Source organism: Equus caballus, chromosome 1, assembly GCF_041296265.1.
Source record: "Equus caballus isolate H_3958 breed thoroughbred chromosome 1, TB-T2T, whole genome shotgun sequence".
Lineage (NCBI taxonomy): Eukaryota > Metazoa > Chordata > Mammalia > Perissodactyla > Equidae > Equus > Equus caballus.
Genome location: NC_091684.1, coordinates 40,386,041 through 40,407,370, shown reverse-complemented (window position 1 = coordinate 40,407,370; position 21,330 = coordinate 40,386,041). Strand labels below are relative to the sequence as shown.

At 39.2% G+C, this 21,330-nt stretch overlaps 2 protein-coding genes across 4 annotated transcripts in view; one reads left to right on the top strand and one right to left on the bottom strand.

Moving 5' to 3' along the window:
• Window positions 1–2,622, top strand: part of LIPM (lipase family member M) — a 37,623-nt gene extending 35,001 nt beyond the window's left edge. For all 3 annotated transcript variants that reach the window (XM_014733408.3, XM_070224723.1, XM_001501483.4), the window contains one exon: window positions 1,530–2,622. In XM_014733408.3, coding sequence (XP_014588894.1) covers window positions 1,530–1,799 — 270 coding nt within the window. In that variant the 3' untranslated portion in view covers window positions 1,800–2,622. The remainder of the gene's footprint in view (window positions 1–1,529) is intronic.
• Window positions 2,623–2,672: 50 nt separating this feature from the next.
• Window positions 2,673–21,330, bottom strand: part of ANKRD22 (ankyrin repeat domain 22) — a 29,589-nt gene continuing 10,931 nt past the window's right edge. The window contains exons 2-6 of the mRNA XM_001501479.6: window positions 13,065–13,256; window positions 9,600–9,707; window positions 7,182–7,259; window positions 4,681–4,779; window positions 2,673–4,403 (exon numbers count right to left, since the gene is read on the bottom strand). Coding sequence (XP_001501529.2) covers window positions 4,326–4,403; window positions 4,681–4,779; window positions 7,182–7,259; window positions 9,600–9,707; window positions 13,065–13,256 — 555 coding nt within the window. The 3' untranslated portion in view covers window positions 2,673–4,325. The remainder of the gene's footprint in view (window positions 4,404–4,680; window positions 4,780–7,181; window positions 7,260–9,599; window positions 9,708–13,064; window positions 13,257–21,330) is intronic.

Sequence of the window (21,330 nt, the reverse complement as noted above, 5' to 3'; positions counted from 1 at the left end):
AGACAACCAGCTGGGTGTCTGACCCTATTTACCCAGAAATAGCATCAGATCCCACAGGTTAAGGGCTCAGTCTCACAAAACCATCCTCTGATGCAGATGCCAACCCCAATCCCAGGTTGTTACCTGTGCTTCTGACCAACCAACTATAAATCAGAGGTTCCAAGCACTCTCCCCTCGGTTCAATTAATTTGTTATATCGGCTCACAGAACTCAGAGAAACATTTTACTTACTATATTATTGGTTTATTATAAAAGGATATAACTCAGAAACAGCCAGATAGAAGAGATGCAGAGGGCAAAGCATGTGGGAAGGGGCACTGAGCCCATGCCCTCTTCAGAGGCACCGTTCTCCCTGCATTTCCACTTATTCACCAACCTGGGAGCTCTCTCAACCCTGCCTTTTTTGGCGTTTTTATGGCATGATTGATTAAACCATTGCCCATTGATGACTGAACTCAATTTCCAGCAGCTCTCCCTCCCTGGAGGTCCAAAAGTGGGACTGAGAATTCCAACTCTCTAAACACATGCTTGGCTCTGCTGACAACTAGCCTTCATCCTGTTCCAGGTCACCTCATTAATGTAACAAAAGACACCTTTATGGCTCTCATCACTTCCGAAATTCCAAGGGTTTTAGGAGCTCTGAGGCCAGAAACAGGGATGAAGACCAAAAATGCATTTCTTAATATGAATCATAGTATCAGCGGCTATAACTCCAAGTTCTTGGAAAGCCACAAAAAGAAACAAGAACTGCTGGGATTGGAACCTCGGCTCCAGGGTGGGTTTTCTGAGTAAAAAATGGGCCTCAACATTTCGAAAGTTCTGGATGCTGATTAACCTCAAGGGCTCAGCCAGCCAGCCTGATCTAGCAGTTCTGCTTGAATAAGGGAAGTTCTCAAGAGTTAAGAATCCTAGATACCCTTCTTTGAGTGATGGGGAACTGGAGCAGGGATCCAATTTTTACCTCCACTTGGTTCAGACCACCCAAATTCCATTGCCATTGATTTCTCTCAAGTCTTTGGAGACACAGTCAAGCTGGCCTGCCTTAAGGGTTTTCTATTAACACAAGAGGTCTCTGAAGACCCAGAAGCCTTCTCAGTAGATTTCATTCTCCTGTCTTTCTCTGTAGCGTATCTGTAACTCTGGCCTCATGAAAGGTTTGTGAAATTCTTTGAAAGAACAGGAACATTGTCTTCTAAAGGCAATTTATGTGTAAAGTATTTATTAACAGGAAGAAAAAGAATTTAACATTATTTAATGCCTAAAGTACTAGGAAATTTACCTATTTTCTCATTTAACCTATTAAGTTATAGATATTTCACAAATGAAGAAACTGAGGCTCTGTGAGGTTAAGTACTTTTACTTTAAAGTAGGGGCTGGAAGAGAAACTCTTAATGTAGTTCTGTATGACCCAGTGCCCACGAACCTTTCATCACAACACAGGGCATATTTACTATGTTTATTTGAAGTGTAAATTATGAGTGTGGAAGTCCAAATGTTATCTACAGTTAAAAACTGTTTCTTTTTTCTAGCCAACTCCTGTAAGGTACGAAGTTAGAGACGTGACGGTCCCTACAGCAATGTGGACTGGGGGTCAGGACTGGCTTTCAAATCCAGAAGACACAAAAGCTCTGCTCTCCGAGGTGACCAACCTCATTTACCATAAGAACATTCCTGAATGGGCTCATGCGGATTTCATCTGGGGTTTGGATGCTGCTCATCGTATGTACAATGAAATCATACAACTGATGAAGCATGAAGAGACCAACTTTTCCCAGGGGATGTGCAGGGCCAGATTATGAGGCATCTGACGTTGACAAGTCTTAGGAGAAACTTCATGGAAAATGGGGGTGGGGCCCGGGAATGGGAGATTTTGAGGATTTTTAGAATTGGAAACCGACCACATCAATAGAAGGGAGGTGGAGAAGCGAGGACAGAGATAGAGTAGACATTCCTTCAGAGTTCCTGCATTTGGCACTAAAACTGACGTTTAAATTTTTTTCGGTTAATTAAACTACGCATTGGGTGAACATAAGTTTCAATGTGCTATTATATATTCTATCGTTTTCAAAGGTAGGTTTTACCTGATAGCTAGAAATTATCTGGGCATTCTCTCTGTCATTCAGGTAAACCTCCCTAAAACATTTATTTTTTTTCTATAAGCCATGTTTTTTGAGCAATAAAGTAAAATGACAAATTCGGACAGAGGTCTTGAATCTCTGAATTGTTGTTAACTTTGCCAAAATAAGCTAGACATTTTCACCTTATTGCCATAGAGACAATACCTCCTCAAGAAGTCGAGCTGCTTTACCCAAAAAAAAAAAATCGATGTTCAGTATGGATGAAATATATTTTAAGTATCTTCAGAACTGGCCTACGTGTCATAGTTTTATAGTTGAGTCTCAGAGAAGATATTTTTGTAGGATTTTTATGAGTTTTCCAATAAATGCATAAAGCATGTATGTGTATTTCCACGATTCTAGTTCAAGCTTGTTTGAGAGTTTACAGGCTGTTGCCAGGAAACCTAACAGCTAGAAACATCTGGCCCAGTTTTCTGCCTTCAAAAACTGAAAGCTAGAAAGAAAATTTTATAATGTCATGAGCATAATAAAATAAATCATTGTGTATGTTGTCCTTTGATCTTGACAAAGTTGCTACTAGACAATCACCCCAACTCATTCACAAATATGGATTTATTTCTATAAATAATTTTCACACAGTTTCAAAGATGATAGTTATGCATTCCATGAGTAATAGTACAAGTTTTCAAAACTCTGAAACCAAATTGAAGGTATACTGGTGTGTATAGAAGATAGAGTGATGTGTGAAATACACTTGTTTTTTTTTCATCCTCCAGAGTCACCTGGTAACTCAGTTCAGTGTGAATGGATCTTAGATAATTTATTGAGACTATTTTTTTTTGGTGAAGAAGATTGTCACTGAGCTAACATCTGTTGCTAATCTTCCTCTTTTTGCTTGAGGAAGATTGTCCCTGAGCTAACATCTGTGCCAATCTTCCTCTATTTTGTATGTGGGATGCCACCACAGCACGGCTTGATGAGTGTTATGTAGGTTCTCACCCAAGATCTGAACCAGCGAACCCTGGGCCACCAAAGTGGAGCGTGCGAACTTAACCACTATGCCACCAGGCCAGCCTCTATTAACAGACATGTAAGGGCTTTAGAATCTGTATCTACACCCTACTACTTCCCTCACAAAATATGTGCCTTAAGGTCTTACACATGGTTCAATAAATATTTCTGGATTTGATTTGTATTAGATGTTTGTTCTGTTCAAAGATGGTAAATCTTTCACTCTTAGATTATATTTGTTATGACATGTAATGTGGTTTAGTTTATGTCTAAAGCTATTCACGATTCAGTTTTGCTTTGCAAAATTCACTCATTTTGTAAATACATTTATTTCTACTCTGTCTCATTGACAAAGGAGTTGAGACAGATATTTTAATATTCAATCTCTTATCTCAAAGAATAATCCATATAGACTTCATCATATAGCTCTATTACTTGTAAAAGAATCCTTTATCCAAATAATTTACAATGATATTTTAAATTTTATCAACAAAAATAAACAGAACTAACAAGTTTAGTAGCTGCCTTGTATTCACAAAAGAATCATAAAGGTATTTTTGAACAAACATCTTGATAGTTACATAGTCTTGTTCAAAATCAGGACGGCTTTTATTTGTAAACTGATACCAAAATGTTTAGCAGTGTACTGATAAATCACATCTCCGGAAAAAAAAAGCCTTGATTTGTGGCATTTGCCAATTTCCGTGGTGTAAACACTCTCTCATCACTGATGAGTAATAAATGCTTTGTTGAGGTTTTTTCATTAAAGGAATATTTACATATGAATCTCTGAACCCACTCACATACCCACACCATTCTATACAAATGTGCATACTTCAGTTCTTCCTGTTACGACTTAAGAGGGACTGAGAAGAACAGATTTTCTCCCAGGGCATGATATAGACAGGACGGCCTGTTTATAAGATGGACACAAATGAGAAGAAAGAACACTATCTCAGATAACTCTGATCCTCTTCGTCAGGAGAGATTGCGTTTGAAACATCACCTTTTCTTGACTGAAGTGGAGAATCCAACAGCTTTAATTATGGCCATGGTGAGCTCCACTGAGCAAAAACCACAAACACAAAGCTATGCAAAAATGTTACCCGTGGCAACCATCATTATCCCCTTAAAATGGTGGCATCCAGGCTGAGTGACCCACAGACCATTAGGCCAAGAAGGAGATAGAATCCAGTCCTTTAACTTTTTCTGCTTCTCCATCTGAGTTCACAAGGATTATGATGCTTTCCTTAGCATTAATTCAATCTGGGAAAATTTTAATCGCCGTGCAATATCCAGGGAACTCTCACCATGCTGAGAAGAAAAATAAATTATAGTTATTTATTTCCAGTAGAGTCAGATGTCAACACAAAGGGTCTAGTAAACAGTTTAGACCTATGGACTCTCAGGCTTGGCAAGGGCTTTAAATGTTATTCAATTCCAAAAGTAGTAGGATAATTTAATCCTTAAATGAGGATGATTAACCTCGCTGTTTATAACATGAGAGGCAATTAATTTACTTCAACACAAAGCTGAAGGTAAAAGATTATGTGGCTGGAAGGACCTCAGACCATGGTCCACAGAGCCTCACCTTGTTCTTTATCATGGGGTCTGCATGGGCTTCAAGGAGCAGAGGGATAAGAGTCTGGTTTTTCATTTCACAGGCGTAATGTAATGCAGTGTAGCCATACTGAAACACAAAGGATCAACATTGCAACTCATCAAGTAGACTCTTTACAGACCATAGCATGTAGTTCTTAAGCAAGAACTTTTCAGATTTTGTAGTGTACAATAAGCAAAACAGTTTGCAAACCATCTATGTGAAACTATATTTTTTGGACCTAAAAAGTCTTTTTCTGCGCCAGCCCCAGTGGCCTAGTGGTGAAGTTCGGTGCTCTCCACCATAGCAACTCAGGTTTGGATCCCAGGCAAAGACCTACACCACTCATCTGTTAGTGGCCATGCTGTGTGGCAGCCTACATAAAAAAGTGAAAAAAGAAGAGGAAGATTGGCAATGGATGTTAGCTCAAGGTGAATCTTCCTCAGCAAAAAAAAAAAAAAAAAAAAAAATCTTTTTCTGCCTCAATGTATATATTATTAATGTCCTAGAACCCATTAATATCTTTCTTTCCTTTCTCATTTTCTGTTCCAAATGAAAAAAATGCAACTTATAAAAAGCTGATGATGAATTATCCCAAGGTTTCTTTGTAGAATTCTATATTTCTGGGCAATCACTACCTTGATCATGTTACCATCTTTTCTCTTAAAGAGACTTCACATGGGCCTTTTTGCAAATATCATCCTCTATGGTTCTCGATCAAAATCTCCACAATCTAAAGAAGGTGGCCAGTGCTTATGTTGTTACAGCACACCTACAGATCAATGGAGACATACAGAGAAGTCTCCCATACTTGGTTTGTTGTAGCTTACCTTATCTATTATAAAATAGTGGATGTACTGTGTTAGTACTCATTTCAAACACTAGCTACAGGTCAAAAGAAATTAGTAGCTGGGGCATTTGTGCCCGATATTTTGCCTTCCAAAAAAACAGGCAAACAACCATGGTTTTGGTAAGTAAAGAAATAATATCTTTGATTATCAAGATAATACAATTAATGCTGGATCTCATTCCCCAGGAACTCTTCTAAGATCATAGGAGATACTGCAATCACTTATTTTTATTAAGTGATGACATGATAAGTGGAAGATCTGGCCCTGAATTTTTCCATATGAAATAAAGAGAGTCAAATTACCTAAAAATATAATACATTGCATTACTTATAGTTGGAAAATGAATTTTAATATTTATATAGCTTTCGAAATATGTTTGGTGGAGAAAGTATGTCTGTGTGTGTGTGTGAACATGTGTGTTTATAGGAATGGAGCATCTCTGTCTATAAATAGAGATAAACATAGCTAGAAAAATATCCTAGAGAAATTTTGGTCACAGGCACAAGTTTTAAACCTTATGAATTTAAATGAAAAGACCAAGAAAAACCTTCAACAAATCTTTTAGTTAATTTTTAATAACATCTTACTTAGTACATTTCAAAGTTATCTAAGGAAATGATGCACAGTAGTAGTCTATCCAAATTAATCCAAAAGTTCGATTTGAAATAAAAGGAAAACATACATTTCATAAACTTGTTCTCTTGTGTTCACTCTCTCTCTCACACACACATACACACACACACACACTCACACAGAGTTGCCTACACATAAAATAAATTAGGGATCACAAAAAGAATGTTAGTTTTTTTGAAGTCAAATTTCTACTTACCTACTTTTTCAATAAAGCACTGGGAACCCCAAATTTTATTCAATCAATATAAACAATTAAAACTCTATACAAATAAACTTTTGACCAACGTATGATCATTTAAGGGAGGAAGATAAGTTTAAGGGTGCAAGGGTAAAAGGTGAAAGCATAACCTTAGTCTTATAAACTGGAAGAAGTCAGCTGATGCGCTCTTACTGTTATCACCACTCTCACCATAACTTTGATTTTTCTGTGACCTGTGTCCTTCTCTTTCCTTAGAGCACAGACCGAGACTTTCTCACCAATGGGTTGGGATCTTGGCCTCAATGGCAGCTGTTAATATTCATTCAGTACTTTCTATGTGTCAGGCACTCTAAGTGTTTTTCAGGAATAAGCCCTGTAAGGTAAGTGCTATCGATATCCTCATTTTACAGAGGAAACTAAGAGTCGAACAAATTTATAACTTGCCAAAAGACACAGAGCTAAAAAGCAGCAAGCCTGGGTTTTTATGTAGGCATTCTGACTCAGTAGTTTCTGAACTACTAAGGGTGGAATTTTGTTGCCAGAGTCTCTGTTTTCCTTAACTTCTCACCAATGGTGGAGCAGTTCTTTTAAAAATGTTCTATATTCAATAAAAATTTTATTCCCATGAGTTCAGTGGCAGCATATAAACAATCTCAAGTTCACTTAACTGGCAGTGAAATAAAAAAGGAAAGAAAAAAAAACTAAATGTAAAAGTGTCTAGGAAAACAAAGCAGGCAACGTAAGAGATGACAATCATACTACCTACTGTTTTGAGTATTGTTTCGAAATGAGTAAGGATTCAAACTTACACAGTCTGTAGCATTAACTTCGACTCCAGCATCAAGTAGCATTCGTACAAGAGCCTCATTCTGCTTTGTCTTTGATACCTATTACAAACATGTGCAAGAGACGTTTATTTACAAACATTTTCTTCATCTTATGTCTGGACTATTCTAATCAAGAGGCTTCATTTTAATTCCAACACTCCTATGCATCTGCATCTTTTTAAAAATTTTCCCCACCCCCTCACCTCCCTTCAGCATCAATTAGGTAAAGCTGTAAGCTCAAAGTGTGGTCCTGGAATAGCAGCATCAGCACCTGGGAACTTAGAAATGCAAATTATAGGGCCCCATCCAGACCTGCCAAATCCTACTGAGGATGGGGTCCAGCGACCTGCCTTTCCCTTCCTGCTCAAAAGCCTTCAATAACATTCCACTGCTCTGAGGACAAATCATGCTCTTCAACATGGTCTACAAGGCCCCCTATGTTTTGGCCTCCACTATGGCCCTAGGCTTCTTACTCCACACCTCCCGGCTCACCTTGCTCTAGCCACACTTGCCTGTGTCAGTCTTTCATTCCCACCAGGCTCCCCGGTGCCGCGGAATAGTTGCACTGAATGTTCCTTCTGCCTAGAACCTCCTCCCTCCCTTCTTTGCCTGGTAAATTCTTCTTTAGTATCTCAGCCCAAGGCTCTCTTCCTCCAGGGGGCCTTCCCTGACCTACCTGGCCAGGTGAAATCCCTTTCTTCTGGGCTCTGAAAACACCAATCACTTCTCTGTACCACCCACTTCATGGTAATTTTACATGTGTTTTGTTATTTGAGTAATGGCTTATTCTTATCCACCCTCTAACTCTCATGAGGACAAGGACTACAATTGCTTGTTCCTCATTGTATCTCTAATGCCCAGCGCAGGGTCTGGCATGTCGTAGGTTCATAATAAGTATGTGTTGAATGACTGAACAAATGAATGAAATTAACTAGGTTCCCCAGAAATCCACTTTTCTTGCCTAGTCCCCTGAGATTCTGACAACATGATAACCTGAGCACTCCCCCAGCATCCCACTGCTTTAGGCAGTACAGCTCTCCCTGCTCAAGTAGGCATGTCCTGGAGTTCAGCCCATTTATAATTTAGGAAGCTCCACCCAGTTGTCTTCTCTCTTTGTGCTTCCTATGTCAACGTCTAAACTGCCTTTCTCTTCCTACACAGTCCTTTCTGGTCCCTTCCCCTATAGTTTCCTCTCCAATGACTTATCCCTTTTGTATCACAAATTTACAATCTCAAGCCACATGAATAAATAGGACACCTGTGGAATCAGAGCCAAGCTATTCATTATAATTAGTATTTTTGCTTAGGCCTCTAGCTCTTAAACATTGGACTGTCTTAGAAAGCAAGGTTGTGTGAATGTCAAGAAATTCTGAGTGAGTCTTGTTAATCACAGTTGTGAGTTTTTTCTTCATAATCTCTAAAAACATTTGTAAATGAATGATTGAACTCCCGCCTGCCCCAAAACTACAAATACTCAAATGCTAGGTATTAAACACATAATTAATTTTTCAAGAACTTCCCAAAGATATATGTGGATTATGTATTTATCAGTGATTTATAGTTTTCTCTCTCCCATAAATCCAAGTTCCAACTGGCCAACTTTGTTCTGGAACTTATGCTAACAGAGATAACTAACCCCCATGGTCTAAAAAGAGAAGGGAGCTTGGTCCTTTCACTGGAGTAAATTACACATCATCTCTCAAAAGTGGAAACGGCCACAGGGAACCAGATGGAAAAAAGTGAATGAGTCAGTACAAAGCTGTCACTCTATTTAAAAACAAAACAAAACAAAAACTCAAGCGTCATCTTTTACTCATAATATGACTGCATTCCTACACCAATTACATCTTCCTTTACTCAAGAAAATTACTGTATGCCAAAGATTCATTCAAGCATAAATAAATCTATCAAAGTGAAAGGTGGGCTTCAAATTCTCTATAAAGATCTTCTGTGTTTGTCAACTTCTGGATGCAAATCTCTTGGGATCTATTTTTTAACTCACAACCGGGGTGGTTCCTTAAAAATCAGAAACTCAGAAAAATATATACAAAGACTTAAACTCCTCCTACAAAAAAAGAGAAAAGAAAGAGAAGGAAGGGAATTTTTTTTAAATATTCAGGATTTTTTTTTGTTTCCTTCAGATGCTTCATAATCAAGGTTAATTTATTTTTCTAAATAAACACTGCACAGATTATTTGACCATTGATTGACCTATTTTGCTACCTTTCTTCTTGCTTGACTTCAGAGTATTGCATGAATGTTGGAAATATTTATAGAATACAAACCAAGGGCTTATTTTGTTCCTATTTCTTTACATCTCTCTGGTCTAGCAAAACCTGATGAGTCATGCTGTTGATCTCCTACTCCTTTACCCTTTGTACTCACAAGTGTTGTACTCACCATGAGGAAATACCCAATAAGCAGGACAGGCATTAAGAGGATAATGAGTAGATAATCAAAGAAGGTAAATCTTTTCTTCACAGCATAATGCAAGCAGGTTCTCTCTTTCTAAAAATTAAGAAAAGAACTCTTTATGAATAAAATATTTCATTTCAAGCTTCATATTTTCAGATTACCATAACAAAAAGTCTAGTTTGTGCTTTTAATTTTTATGGTACCCATGCACCTCTTTTTGTGGAGTATGTCTGATTAATAAACACAGGTTCTATGACGAGAATGTTAAACTATCTAAAGAAAAAGCTGGGGGGAGGGCCACAGAAAGACAACAGGTGAAATGTACATTTTACAAATCATCAAAAGATGGATTCTCGGGGCTGGCCCCGTGGCCGAGTGGTTAAGTTCACGCACTCCACTGCAGGCGGCCCAGTGTTTCGTTGGTTCGAATCCTGGGCACGGACATGGCACTACTCATCAAACCATGCTGAGGCAGCATCCCACATACCACAACTAGAAGGACCCACAACGAAGAATATACAACTATGTACCGGGGCGCTTTGGGGAGAAAAAGGAAAAAATAAAAATAAATTAAAAAAAAAAAAAAGGTTTAAAAAAAAAAGATGGATTCTCACACTCATTCTAATTTTTGATAAAAAATATATATATAAATGTAACATAGGACTGTAAATATAGGACTGAATTCAGTATGAAAAGCTATAGTTAACCCTTAATCATCTATGGTATACAATTATTCATTTTGTGATTTCCTCATAGGAAAATCTTAACCACATGGCAATTTTTCTATGTTCCCACATGCATACAGGCAGTGCTAGAAGAACGGAAATAACTCAATTTAATTCTTCAAATATGTGAATATTTATCAGATGATAGACTTAAGTTTCTAGGGATGGTGGGGGATGTGAAGCCTTAGGGCCTCATATTCAAATGAAGGTAGAGAGAAACATGCACAAATAAGTACAATGCAAAACAGGCTATGGCAATCAGAAAACCAGCCACATCAATGAGAAGAGAGGGAAGGCCAGAGAGAAACGAGAGGTTCATTTTCACTTGGGGAAGGCACTGTTCTTAAATAAGAATACTTATTTTTCCCTAATATCAAGATTTTTACGTTCTCTGTAAAACTAGACAAGAATATAATGATAGAATTTTAAATCACCCATTATCAAACAGCCCAGAATTAATTGTGGGCATTTTGCTTTATTTTCTTCCAGTCTTTAAAAATTCATACATGTAGGCGCCAGCCCCATGGCGTAATGGTTAAATTTGTGCGCTCTGCTTCAGCAGCCTGGGTTCTCAGTTTTGGATCCCAGGTGTGGAGCTACACGCTGGTCAGCCATGCTGTGGCGGCAACCCACATACAAAATAGAGAAAGATTGGCACAGATGTTAGCTGAGGGCAAATCTTCCTCAGAAAAAAAAAATTAATAAATTAAAAAATAATAATAATAAATAAAATGCATATATGAGGAATTTTAAAATGTGGGCTCATACTGCATATGCAAAATCATATCTGCTTTTTTTTCAGGTGAGATTTAGAATACATGCATTTTTCCCTGCCATTTAATATTTTTAAACTCATTTAAAATATTAAATGAGTATATACATTATGAGTATAATGGCTGCACAGCTTTCTACTGAATGGAGCTATTCTAATTTACTTAGCCAAGCCCTACCTGTTGGACATTTCAAGTTTTTAACTTGTCATTTTTCTAAATAATACTCCTTGAACATCTTCATCCAAAAAGCTTCGTCAACATTTATAAATTTGTCCTTAGCATAAGTTTCTAAAAATATAATTCCTGCTATAAAAGGCATTAATGCTTTTCATGTCGTGCTGCTAAATTGTGCTCCAGTGAAATGATAATGATTTAAACTTCCTTCTTGATCAATGCTGGATTTTCTTTTTTAATCTGGATCAATTTGACAGACCAATAACAAAAAAGTATCTTTATGTTGTAATTAATTTGCTCTCCATAGAATCAACGCCTTCCATTAGGCACGTGCATCTGAATCACCAGCAGAGCTTTTTGTTTGTTTGTTTTCAAGGCCTTTGTTTAGTCCTTCTGGAAATAGCTCATTGTCATAGCTTCAAGAAATGAGAAAGCACTGGTTCAGATTATTAATGTATCAACATTAGTATTTGGGAAAAATGAAAAAGATAAAACAATTAAAAATATTTTAAAAATAGAAAATGCAAACCAAACACTTCGTCTGATAAAATCTCTATTAATCTAAAGTCTCCATAAAGACCTTTCCATGATTTTCCTGATACCAGAGGATCCCAGCAAGCTAGCTTGGTCTCTGCAAAACAGAGATAAGGGTGTCTCCTCAGCCCCGTCCCTGTGTTGTCAGACATCTCCCTCCCTCGGCTTCCTAACATGCAAGTCTCTTGAGAAAGGATATAAATCCATAGACATCTGTCTTCTCCACTCCTCTCACCCCAACTTCATACGCCTGGTTCCTCAGCTGTGCGCTAGATCCAGCACAGGCATGACTTGCTTTTAAACCCAACCAAACAAAAAACAGTAAACACAAACAAGAAAGTCCAGTAGTGATCCATTTTCTGCTAACAGGTTATTACTCTAAATGAGCCAGTCTTTAAACTGACTTGGAAGGGGCGAGTGGGCCCTACAGGCTGTTTATTCTCACTGAACTTATGTGAGTGGATAAAGGGCTTTTATAATTATTATAAATAATGCCTTTTTATATTTACTCGGTGTACTCTAAATGTTGCCTTTACTATGATGCAGACACTGGATGTTCAAAGGGGTTCTAAGAGGACGGTCACAGCAATAACACACATATTCTGCACTTCCTTGATCCTGAAGGCTCTAAGTCAGCGAACAGCGCATCTTTCAGTACATTCTTTGTGCCTTTCTGTGTGGCTCCGAGCAGCCTCTGGTTCATGAGCTTATTTGTCCTTGGCAAATTTCTCACTGGAATTCTTTCATTCTATAAGAAAACTCTAGGATCTTCTGGAGATCAGAACGCTGACATAGTAGGTAAAAGTCTAACTAATGAAATAGCAACACTGGGTCAATAGTTTTTCCCAGGCAATCTTTCCCATTACTTCTGCAATAGTGAGGAGGAAAACTGGGGAGAGAGAAGGGGTAGATCAAGGAAAAGCATGAGGGGAGGAGAAGGAAAAAAAAGAAGAAGCTGCATCCAGTCAAATGAGTGAACCGTTCTCTTCCTTTACAGAAGTACAAGGCTGTAATCCACCGCAAAATATGCCTGCTGATTGAACTATGTTTGATTTTGCATTTTGAGCCTAATCAACTGTCCTCAGTATCAGTCTCTCTAAAGCAAGGCAAAACAAACAAATAAAAAATTGTTGGTATTCGGAGCTACAGGCAAGAAGAAAATGACATTCACTACTTCCCTTGGTGTGAGGAAAAAGGAATTACCATGATCCATTACTCTCTCTGCTCACATGTCTCGGCCTTACCTGGTTTTTGAGGCTGACGTCAGCATTTCTTCTTAAAAGGAAGGAAACGATTCTCAGGTGCCCTAGCCTGCAAGCGCAGATCAGTGGAGTGTCTCCATTAAAGCCATCTTGAACATTGACACAGTTCCTGTCCTCCCTCACCCACCGGCACACTTGACCAAAGTCATTCTGATAGGCCGCCTGGCAGATGGGCTGAGGAGAGGAAAACAAGAGCACATTTCGAAATACAGGTGCAATTAAACCATGATAAGAAAAACATCATTATACCCAATAACTTAAAATTCAAGTGTTTCCAAATTGCAACATATTGCTTTGTAGATAGGATTTTGGGTCTCGGTTCTGCCTAGCCTTAAGTTTAGAACAAGCATAATTCCATGAGGAACCTCTTATGATTTCCTAAATTGCTTGGCACACAGAAATGTTCATCGAATGGAGGAATGAGTGAATGAGTGATGCTATTGCAGATGCGACTCGGTATGGAAATTGTGTTGTGTTCATGGATAGATGGTGTCTGTCAGGAAAGCAGGATTTTACTAAAGAAAAAACAGCACTTTGGAGGAGTAGAGGGCAGCACCATGTGATGAGACAGAGGAGCATGGGCCCCTGTACTCAAGGAACTCAGCACAGTGGAAAAGACCTATTTTTGACAAATGATATACAAATAATACATTATGTAACTAAATGCCTTTAGACACTTTTTATTTTAGAAAGCATTATAAGGAGCTTTGCAAAGCACAATGGGAGTTTAACAGCAAGACCTAAGCAGACTTCATCTTGCCCACTTTTCCCCTCTGCCCTCCTTCTGGATTTCTCTGCCTTTTTCAATGCCCCATGTTTAATTTCTTCCATCTGGGCCTCTGCCCTTGCTGCTCCCTCTTCATAAAACACTTTTCCCCTCTCTCTTCATCTGGCTAACTGCTAACTCATCCTTCATATCATAACTTAGTTTTCATTTTATCTAAGTCTTTCCTGACTCTGACACTCATGCACAGCAACTGGCATAACTGTAAGTCTTTTCTTAGTTATTTATAATCATGTGTTTCAGGCTAGCATGAATCAGGAGGGACCGAGGCAGCAGTGACTGCCGGGAGGATTCAAGTTCAGGCTACACACTTCATGTGGATAGAGGATACATCATTCAATTCACCACCATATCCCCAGCATATGACACAGCCCTGGGCACACGGTAGGAAACACTGAAGATTTCTAGACTCATTTTAATTAGACAGTGTTCAAAAAGCTCTTGGAATGATACCTGGCACATAGATGCTGTGCAATTTATGGAAGTTACTATTATTGCTTATCAAGTCATTTTTTAATCTGGTAACAAAGTGAAACCTCTACTGCATGCCAGCCACATTTTCTAGAGGGGAAAAAAAAGTATAAAATATATTACTCACAATTATATGAAATTTATTTACCAGTTGGGGATATAAGACGCACACACACACCCCCCCAAATAAGAAAACAATTTTCATGGAGTGTAGACTTGGGTACACAAGCACCTGCTGCATCTGGGACTGACCAGTGAGACAGTCAAGAGGTACATTTGCTAATCAACTCATGTTCCAACACAACCAAATATCACAATAAGTGAGCTTTTAAAAGTAAGATACTTTTAAACCCAAAGACCTACTCGTGAAGGAAAGCTCCTAAAGGAAAGTCAACTCAACAGCAGATAAAAGGCAAACTTCTGTACCCCAAGATGAAATGAGCATGATGCAGGGGTTCCAACTTGCAACTGAAATGTGCAATTACATGAATCACCCTTTCTACTACCCTGAAGCCTTCCCTTTACCAGGGTTTATCCCCAATCAGGCTCAGTAGTGTCTTGGGGTACCATCCGGTTGACACGGAAGCAACCAGGGTGATTGAAAGGACACTTATCTGGTGTCAGGAAACTGGGTTGTAGTCGTGGTTCTGCTCCTATCTCCAGAGTGACCGTGGACAAACCTCTTCCCCTCAGTGTGTCCTCCGGTCACAAAATAAAGGTGTGAAGCAAAATTCCTTTAGGTCCTCGCACTCTGTGATTGCCACACTTCTGGACCTTGAGTCTCCCCAACCAATACACCTTCTATATCAACTGCGAGGGCTGTGGGTTAGTGCTCTTTAAGCATAAATCGTGCTCAAAAACTTTCAGTGAATTGTCATTGTCTTAGCAATGATGCCCAGTCACTTAGATTTAAATAACAAGTAAAACAAAACTAAATACAATAAGACAATGTTAAGTCACCAGCCCATGATTTTGCCAATTAAATACATGAGAAGCAATATAATCATTTCATAAAAGATATTTTAACATAAATATAAGTACAAAACAAAGATCTTTTAACAAAATATACAAAAATATAATCACAGCGGAGATAAATAGTCTTCTATATTAGACAGATTTAGCTGTATGGAAAAATCTGTTTCATTGTCCTTTTTTGTAAATTTTACCATAAAGCAGTGAAAACTGGCTGGCATTTGGGACCTGATGATCTACTGTGCAGAACTTGAAAACAAGTGGCTATAGAATTTTCTTTTCTTAAAATTTTACATTACAACATTAAAAAACCTGGAATATTTCATGTATAATCTGGCTTTCCAGGTTCTCTTCAAAAAATGAAAGATTTGACAACGCTGAGCCCACATTCCCACAGGACACCAAATAAAGCCCCTTCTGCTTGGGCTCCTCAAAATCTTTACTGAGAGGTAAGCAGAAGGAGGCAGGGAAAACGTGGACAGTTTTCCTGCCAGAGTCGCCCAGTGCCTTCAAGTGCTTTCTCAATCTCTATTGAGCGATATTACTTAAAATGGTATTAACCTGATCTTATCTTTCCATCTTTCCTGGGCTTCCTATATCCTAAAAACACAGTTTCTGGGATTGAAAGGTAAAATGTCTGCCTGGCTCAGTTAGACATCTAAGCAGTTTGTTGCATGAGTTGAAAAGATTCCACGCTGTTATAAACTTTCATCTCCACTAGGGGGCAGCTCACGGTCATAAAAGCACTAACGACAGACAGAAGGGAAGTCGGATAGAAAAGTGCTGGTTGACCACTAGGAATGCGAAAGAAGAGGGGGCTGCCCATTTGGGTTGAGGGAAGAGCTATTATGAATTTTGTTGGCCTCTAAAGTTTCTGGAACTTGGAGGAACTTTGAGTGTAGAGAACTTCGAGAACTTGGGAAATTATCATGATGATTCTATCCCAAATACTCTCAGAACCGTTCTATTCATCCTCCCTGCCAAAGTACTAGATCAGATCTTCATCACTTTCACAAGGACTATTGCAAAACTAACCATTAACTGCCCTTACTTGCTGTCTCACCCATCCAGCCCCCAACCCATCCTCCAAAAACAGCAGCTTCATGTCCCTTCCCTGCTGAAAACCTGCAGTGGTGACCAATCGGATCAGTCTATTGTCCTCAAGCTGACACACATGATTCTTCAAATTTCATACATTCTGTCTTTCCAACTTCATCCTCTACCACTCCATTATCACACCCTTGATCTAAGTAAATAAAGGTATGAGTGTTATTGACAGCTATCTCCCCAACTAGACTGCAAACTACATGAAAGCAGGTATTGTGTCTGTGCTTGTACAACATTGTATCTTCAGCATACAGCATATGCCTGACACATATAAGAATTTAAGATATATTTATTAGTAAATAAGTGAATGAATAAATTATAACATGAGCTAACTTTTATTGAGTTCTTTAGTACTTTTAGTACATTTAACCCTCACAACAGCCCTATAAGGTAAGTAATATTATTATACGAATGGTGTACAGGTGAAACTGAGGGAGTTGTCTTACCTGTCCAAAGTCACACAGCTCATAACTAGCAGTGCCAGGAATCAAATCAAGGGTAACGACTACAGAATGCATACATTCTGGCTCTAATTACCTCAGGCAATTTGAAAAACAGCTTTCAAAACGTCTTCTAGCTACAAGACTTTGCCTTTAAGACCTTTTGGGTCTTAAGCCTTTGCCTTGCTAAACAGAATTACAATTCTGGCTCTAAGGCCAAAACAAGGGAGGAAAGACAGATATTTGGGATACAGAGAACTTTATGTTGACTGAAATTTTTGCCAGAAAGTCTGAGGTTTGATCTTCATGCTTTGTACCAATATGTATTTATCATAAATAGATAGACATAGATAGTTCAATAGATAGCAGTGATGTTTAAATAGATGAATGGGCTAGTGACATAGGAGACAAGACTCAGACAAGGGTGGAAGAGGCATTTGAGCATGGTGGGAAAGATTTGGGGCAGTCATAATGAAAAAGTGCTACATGAGATAAAGAAAAATATGAAATCACTTGAAGCATCAGGTTATAGAAATACATTAAAAAGCGACAGTGGGCAGGGGCTGGCCCCGTGGCCAAGTGGTTAAGTTCACGCGCTCCGCTGCAGGCGGCCCAGTGTTTCGTTGGTTCGAATCTGGGTGCGGACATGGCACTGCTCATCGGGCCACTCTGGGGTGGCGTCCCATATGCCACAGCTAGACGGACCCACAACGAAGAATGTACAACTATGTACTGGGGGACTTTGGGTAGAAAAAGGAAAAAAAAAATCTTAAAAAAAAAGCTACAGTGGGCTGAGCCTACAATTTAGGTTTGTGACTTTCTTTAGCAAACCTATTGTCAGAGATGGATGGAGAAAGTCAAAGGGGCAAAAGTTAGGAGCAAAGGTTAGGAAATGTGTCTGCCAGGTAAGGGGCATGAGAGGCAAGTAGTTCACCATGGGATTCAGACTGAATGGACAACATATGTAAACTAGGTGGAAACTGATGGACTGGAAGAAACAGAGAGACAAGCAGATAGAAACACAGAAAAGAATGAGAGCAGAGTCAGAACTTGTGATCTAGTGGAAAAGTGACCAGTTAAGAAGTTATGATAAGAGGCAGAGCCCAAATTCTAAATGTTACAGACAGAACTTTGACCAGGGTGAGAAGTTACAAGTGGTCATGTTGGGTGGCCGATTTGGAGTAGAGACAGAGGTCAAGAAAGCAGAGTGAAGGCTTGTGGATATTAGGTCACTGAAGCTGACACCAGCGAACAGAAAGAAAGGGGAAATTGTACATCAGTAATCAAGGAAGGTGGAAGCAGGTCCTGGAGCATGGTGGATGGACAGAAGTGAGAAGATGGAGAAAGAGATACAAGCAAAGACTTTAAGTAAGGAACTGAGCCATGGTCATAAAATAACAATGTTAAACAAGGAATAAATAGATTGAACTAGAGACCACCATGAGACTTCAGCGAAGACGCAGAGGATGATAGTGAGGAGGAGATTGAAGAGAAGGAATATTTGCCAACAGTGTGCAGGAGTTCCCGCAGACTAACCTGTGAATGGTGCTCCCTAGAGTTGTGCTCTGCACAACTTGAAAACCTACAGCACGGGGTTCATGGAGCCCACTGATAAACTAACTTTTCTCTCCAATCTCCTCTATGATTCTTGTCTTTGTTCACAACATTGCAGCTATTTCTGGAGCATTCCATGTTCAATTCTGCCCTCAGGTCTTTGCACTTACTCATGAGCTGTATATCTGGCTTTCTTGTAGGCCGGATTATATATCAGCCCACATGTCACCTCCTCAGAGAGACCTTCCCTAACCACTCAGTCTAAAGCGACTGTGTGTCCCCCATCCCAGGCACTCTCTATCACACCACTTTGTTTATTTAATTTTTTATTGCAATTATCATTCCTGAAGTTGGGCTTACATTCCCCATTTCCTAGAGAGTGAATATCCATGATTTTTGCCTAGTTTTCAAAGCCCCTCGCTGTGGCCAACCACTTTTCTTCTATATGCTCTTGCCTCTCTTTCAGGCCAATTGTCTCACTCCTACCTCTGAGCTACCTGCTTGCCTCCCTTCTGCCTTCAAGACCCAGCTCATGATTCACCTCCATGTATCCTTCTATGTATCCTTCAAGGCCCAGCTCATGATCCACTTCCAAGAAACCTCCACGACCTCTCCTACCTACAGCAAGAACTATACAGCATCTCAAGCTGCTCATTGGCCTTATCCTAGTGGGTTAAGTCTAGTCTTCCCAACTAGATTGAAACCTTCTAGAAGTCAGAATTCCATAGAGGTGAGCACCTAGAACATAGATAAAAATCACTTGTTGGTTGACACACTGATCCATCTGACCTGGCTGGGGATGTGAAGTTAGGGAAGGGGTGGAGGTTTAGAAAAGTAATATATTGTATGAGAACCAGGTCAATATTTTAGCTCTGTGATCCTCAACCCTGGTTAAGCATTAGGGCATTGTGAAAATACAGGCCCAGCAGAGGATCTAAACAGATATTTTTCCAAAGAAAGTAAACAGATGGCACATAAAAATGATGTTCGACATCACTAATTATTAGGAAAATGCAGGTTAAAACCACGAGATACCACCTCATGTCCATCAGAATGGCCATCAGTAAAAAGACAAGAAATAGCAAGCATTGGAGAGGATGTGGAGAAAAGGGAACTCTCATACACTGCTAGTAAGAATGCAAACTGGTGCAGCCACTATGGAAAACAGTATGGAGGTTCCTCGAAAAATTAAAAGTAGAGCCACCATATGATGCAGCTATTCTACTTCTGAGCAGTTATCCAAAAAGCACTAATTTGAAAAGATATATGCACCCTTATGTTCATTGCAGTATTATTCACAATAGCCAAGACTTGGAACAAACTAAGTGCCCATCAATAGATGAATGGATAAAGAAGAACTGGTAAATATATACAATGGAATACTACTCAGACACAAAAAAGATGAAATCTTGCCATTTACAACATGGAAGGACCTTGAGGTTCTTATGCAAAGTGAAACAAGTCAGACAGAGAAAGCCAGATACCATACAGATTTCACTCATATATGGAAGATAAACAAGCACACAGATATAGAGAACAGATTAGTGGTTACCAGAGGGGAAAGGGGGTGGGGAGAGGCTGAAAGGGATAAAGGAGCATGTACGTACAGTGATAGATGGCAACTAGACTTTTTTTTTCCTTCTTCTCCCCAAAGCCCCCTAGTACATAGTTGTATATTCTATTTGTAGGTCCTTCTAGTTCTGCTGTGTGGGACACCGCCTCAGTGTGGCTTGATGGCTGGTGCTAGGTCCACACCCAGGATCTGAACTGGTGAAACCCTGGGCTGCTGAAGCAGAGCATACGAACTCAACCACTCGGCCACGGGGCCAGCCCCACAACTAGACTTTTGATGGTGAACACAATGTAGCCTATTAAGAAGTCAAAATATAATGATGTACACATGAAATTTATATAATGTTATAAGTCAATGTTACCTCAATAAAAAATAAAAAAATGAAATAGAGACCCTGGTATCATTACTAACTAGCCAACTGAATCAGAACCTGTGGGAGTAGGGTGAGGACATTAGTGTTATTTAAAATTTCCCCATGTTGGGGCCAGCCCCATAACATAGTAGTTAAGTCTAGCATGCTCTGCTTTGGTGGCCCATGTTCACATGTTTGGATCCCAGGTGCCAACCTACACCACTCGTCGAGCCATGCTGTGGCAGTGACCCGCATACAAAATAGAAGATTGGCACAGATGTTCCTCAGGGCTAATCTTCCTCAAGCAAAAAAAAAAAAAAAAAAGAGGAAGATTGGCAACAGATGTTAACTCAGAGAGAATCTTCCTCACCAAAAAAAAAAATTCCCCAGGTGATTCTGAGGCACAGTGAGGGTTGAGAACAACCACAAAGATAAAAGAAACAAGCCCCATAACCAAAGTAAAGCCATGATGAAACATTGCAACCCTTACACTCATATTTGTTAAGGGGCATTTGAAACCCAGAAACTTGGCATATTAGGAACAACTTTTTGTGCACATAAGTCCTCCCACATGTCTGGCTTTAAAAAGAGCCAAGAACTTGGTGCTAGAGACCCACAACTGTCTCATTTTTCATCTCAATTTCTCAGGCCCTAAAATTTAAGAAATGTCTGTTAAGCACATGATACCACCAGCATGTTGATGATTAAAATATTCTTTATATATTATTTAATAATATAATATCAATTATTATATTATTAATATATATTAACAATATTATATTAGCATACGTATGTTAAGCAATATAATCCTCCAAGTGAATCGATATCCCAGCTAGAAAAATACCTGGCACTGTTTTGATAACATGAAAGTGTCTGAGCTGCTCGCACCACTATAAATGTCTCTCAAAGCGAAGTTCCCCCACCACCCCCACTTTTCAGTATCGTTTCCCCTAAAGTGTAACGGATCTGCCCTAATTCTCAGGCTAAGGAAAGAC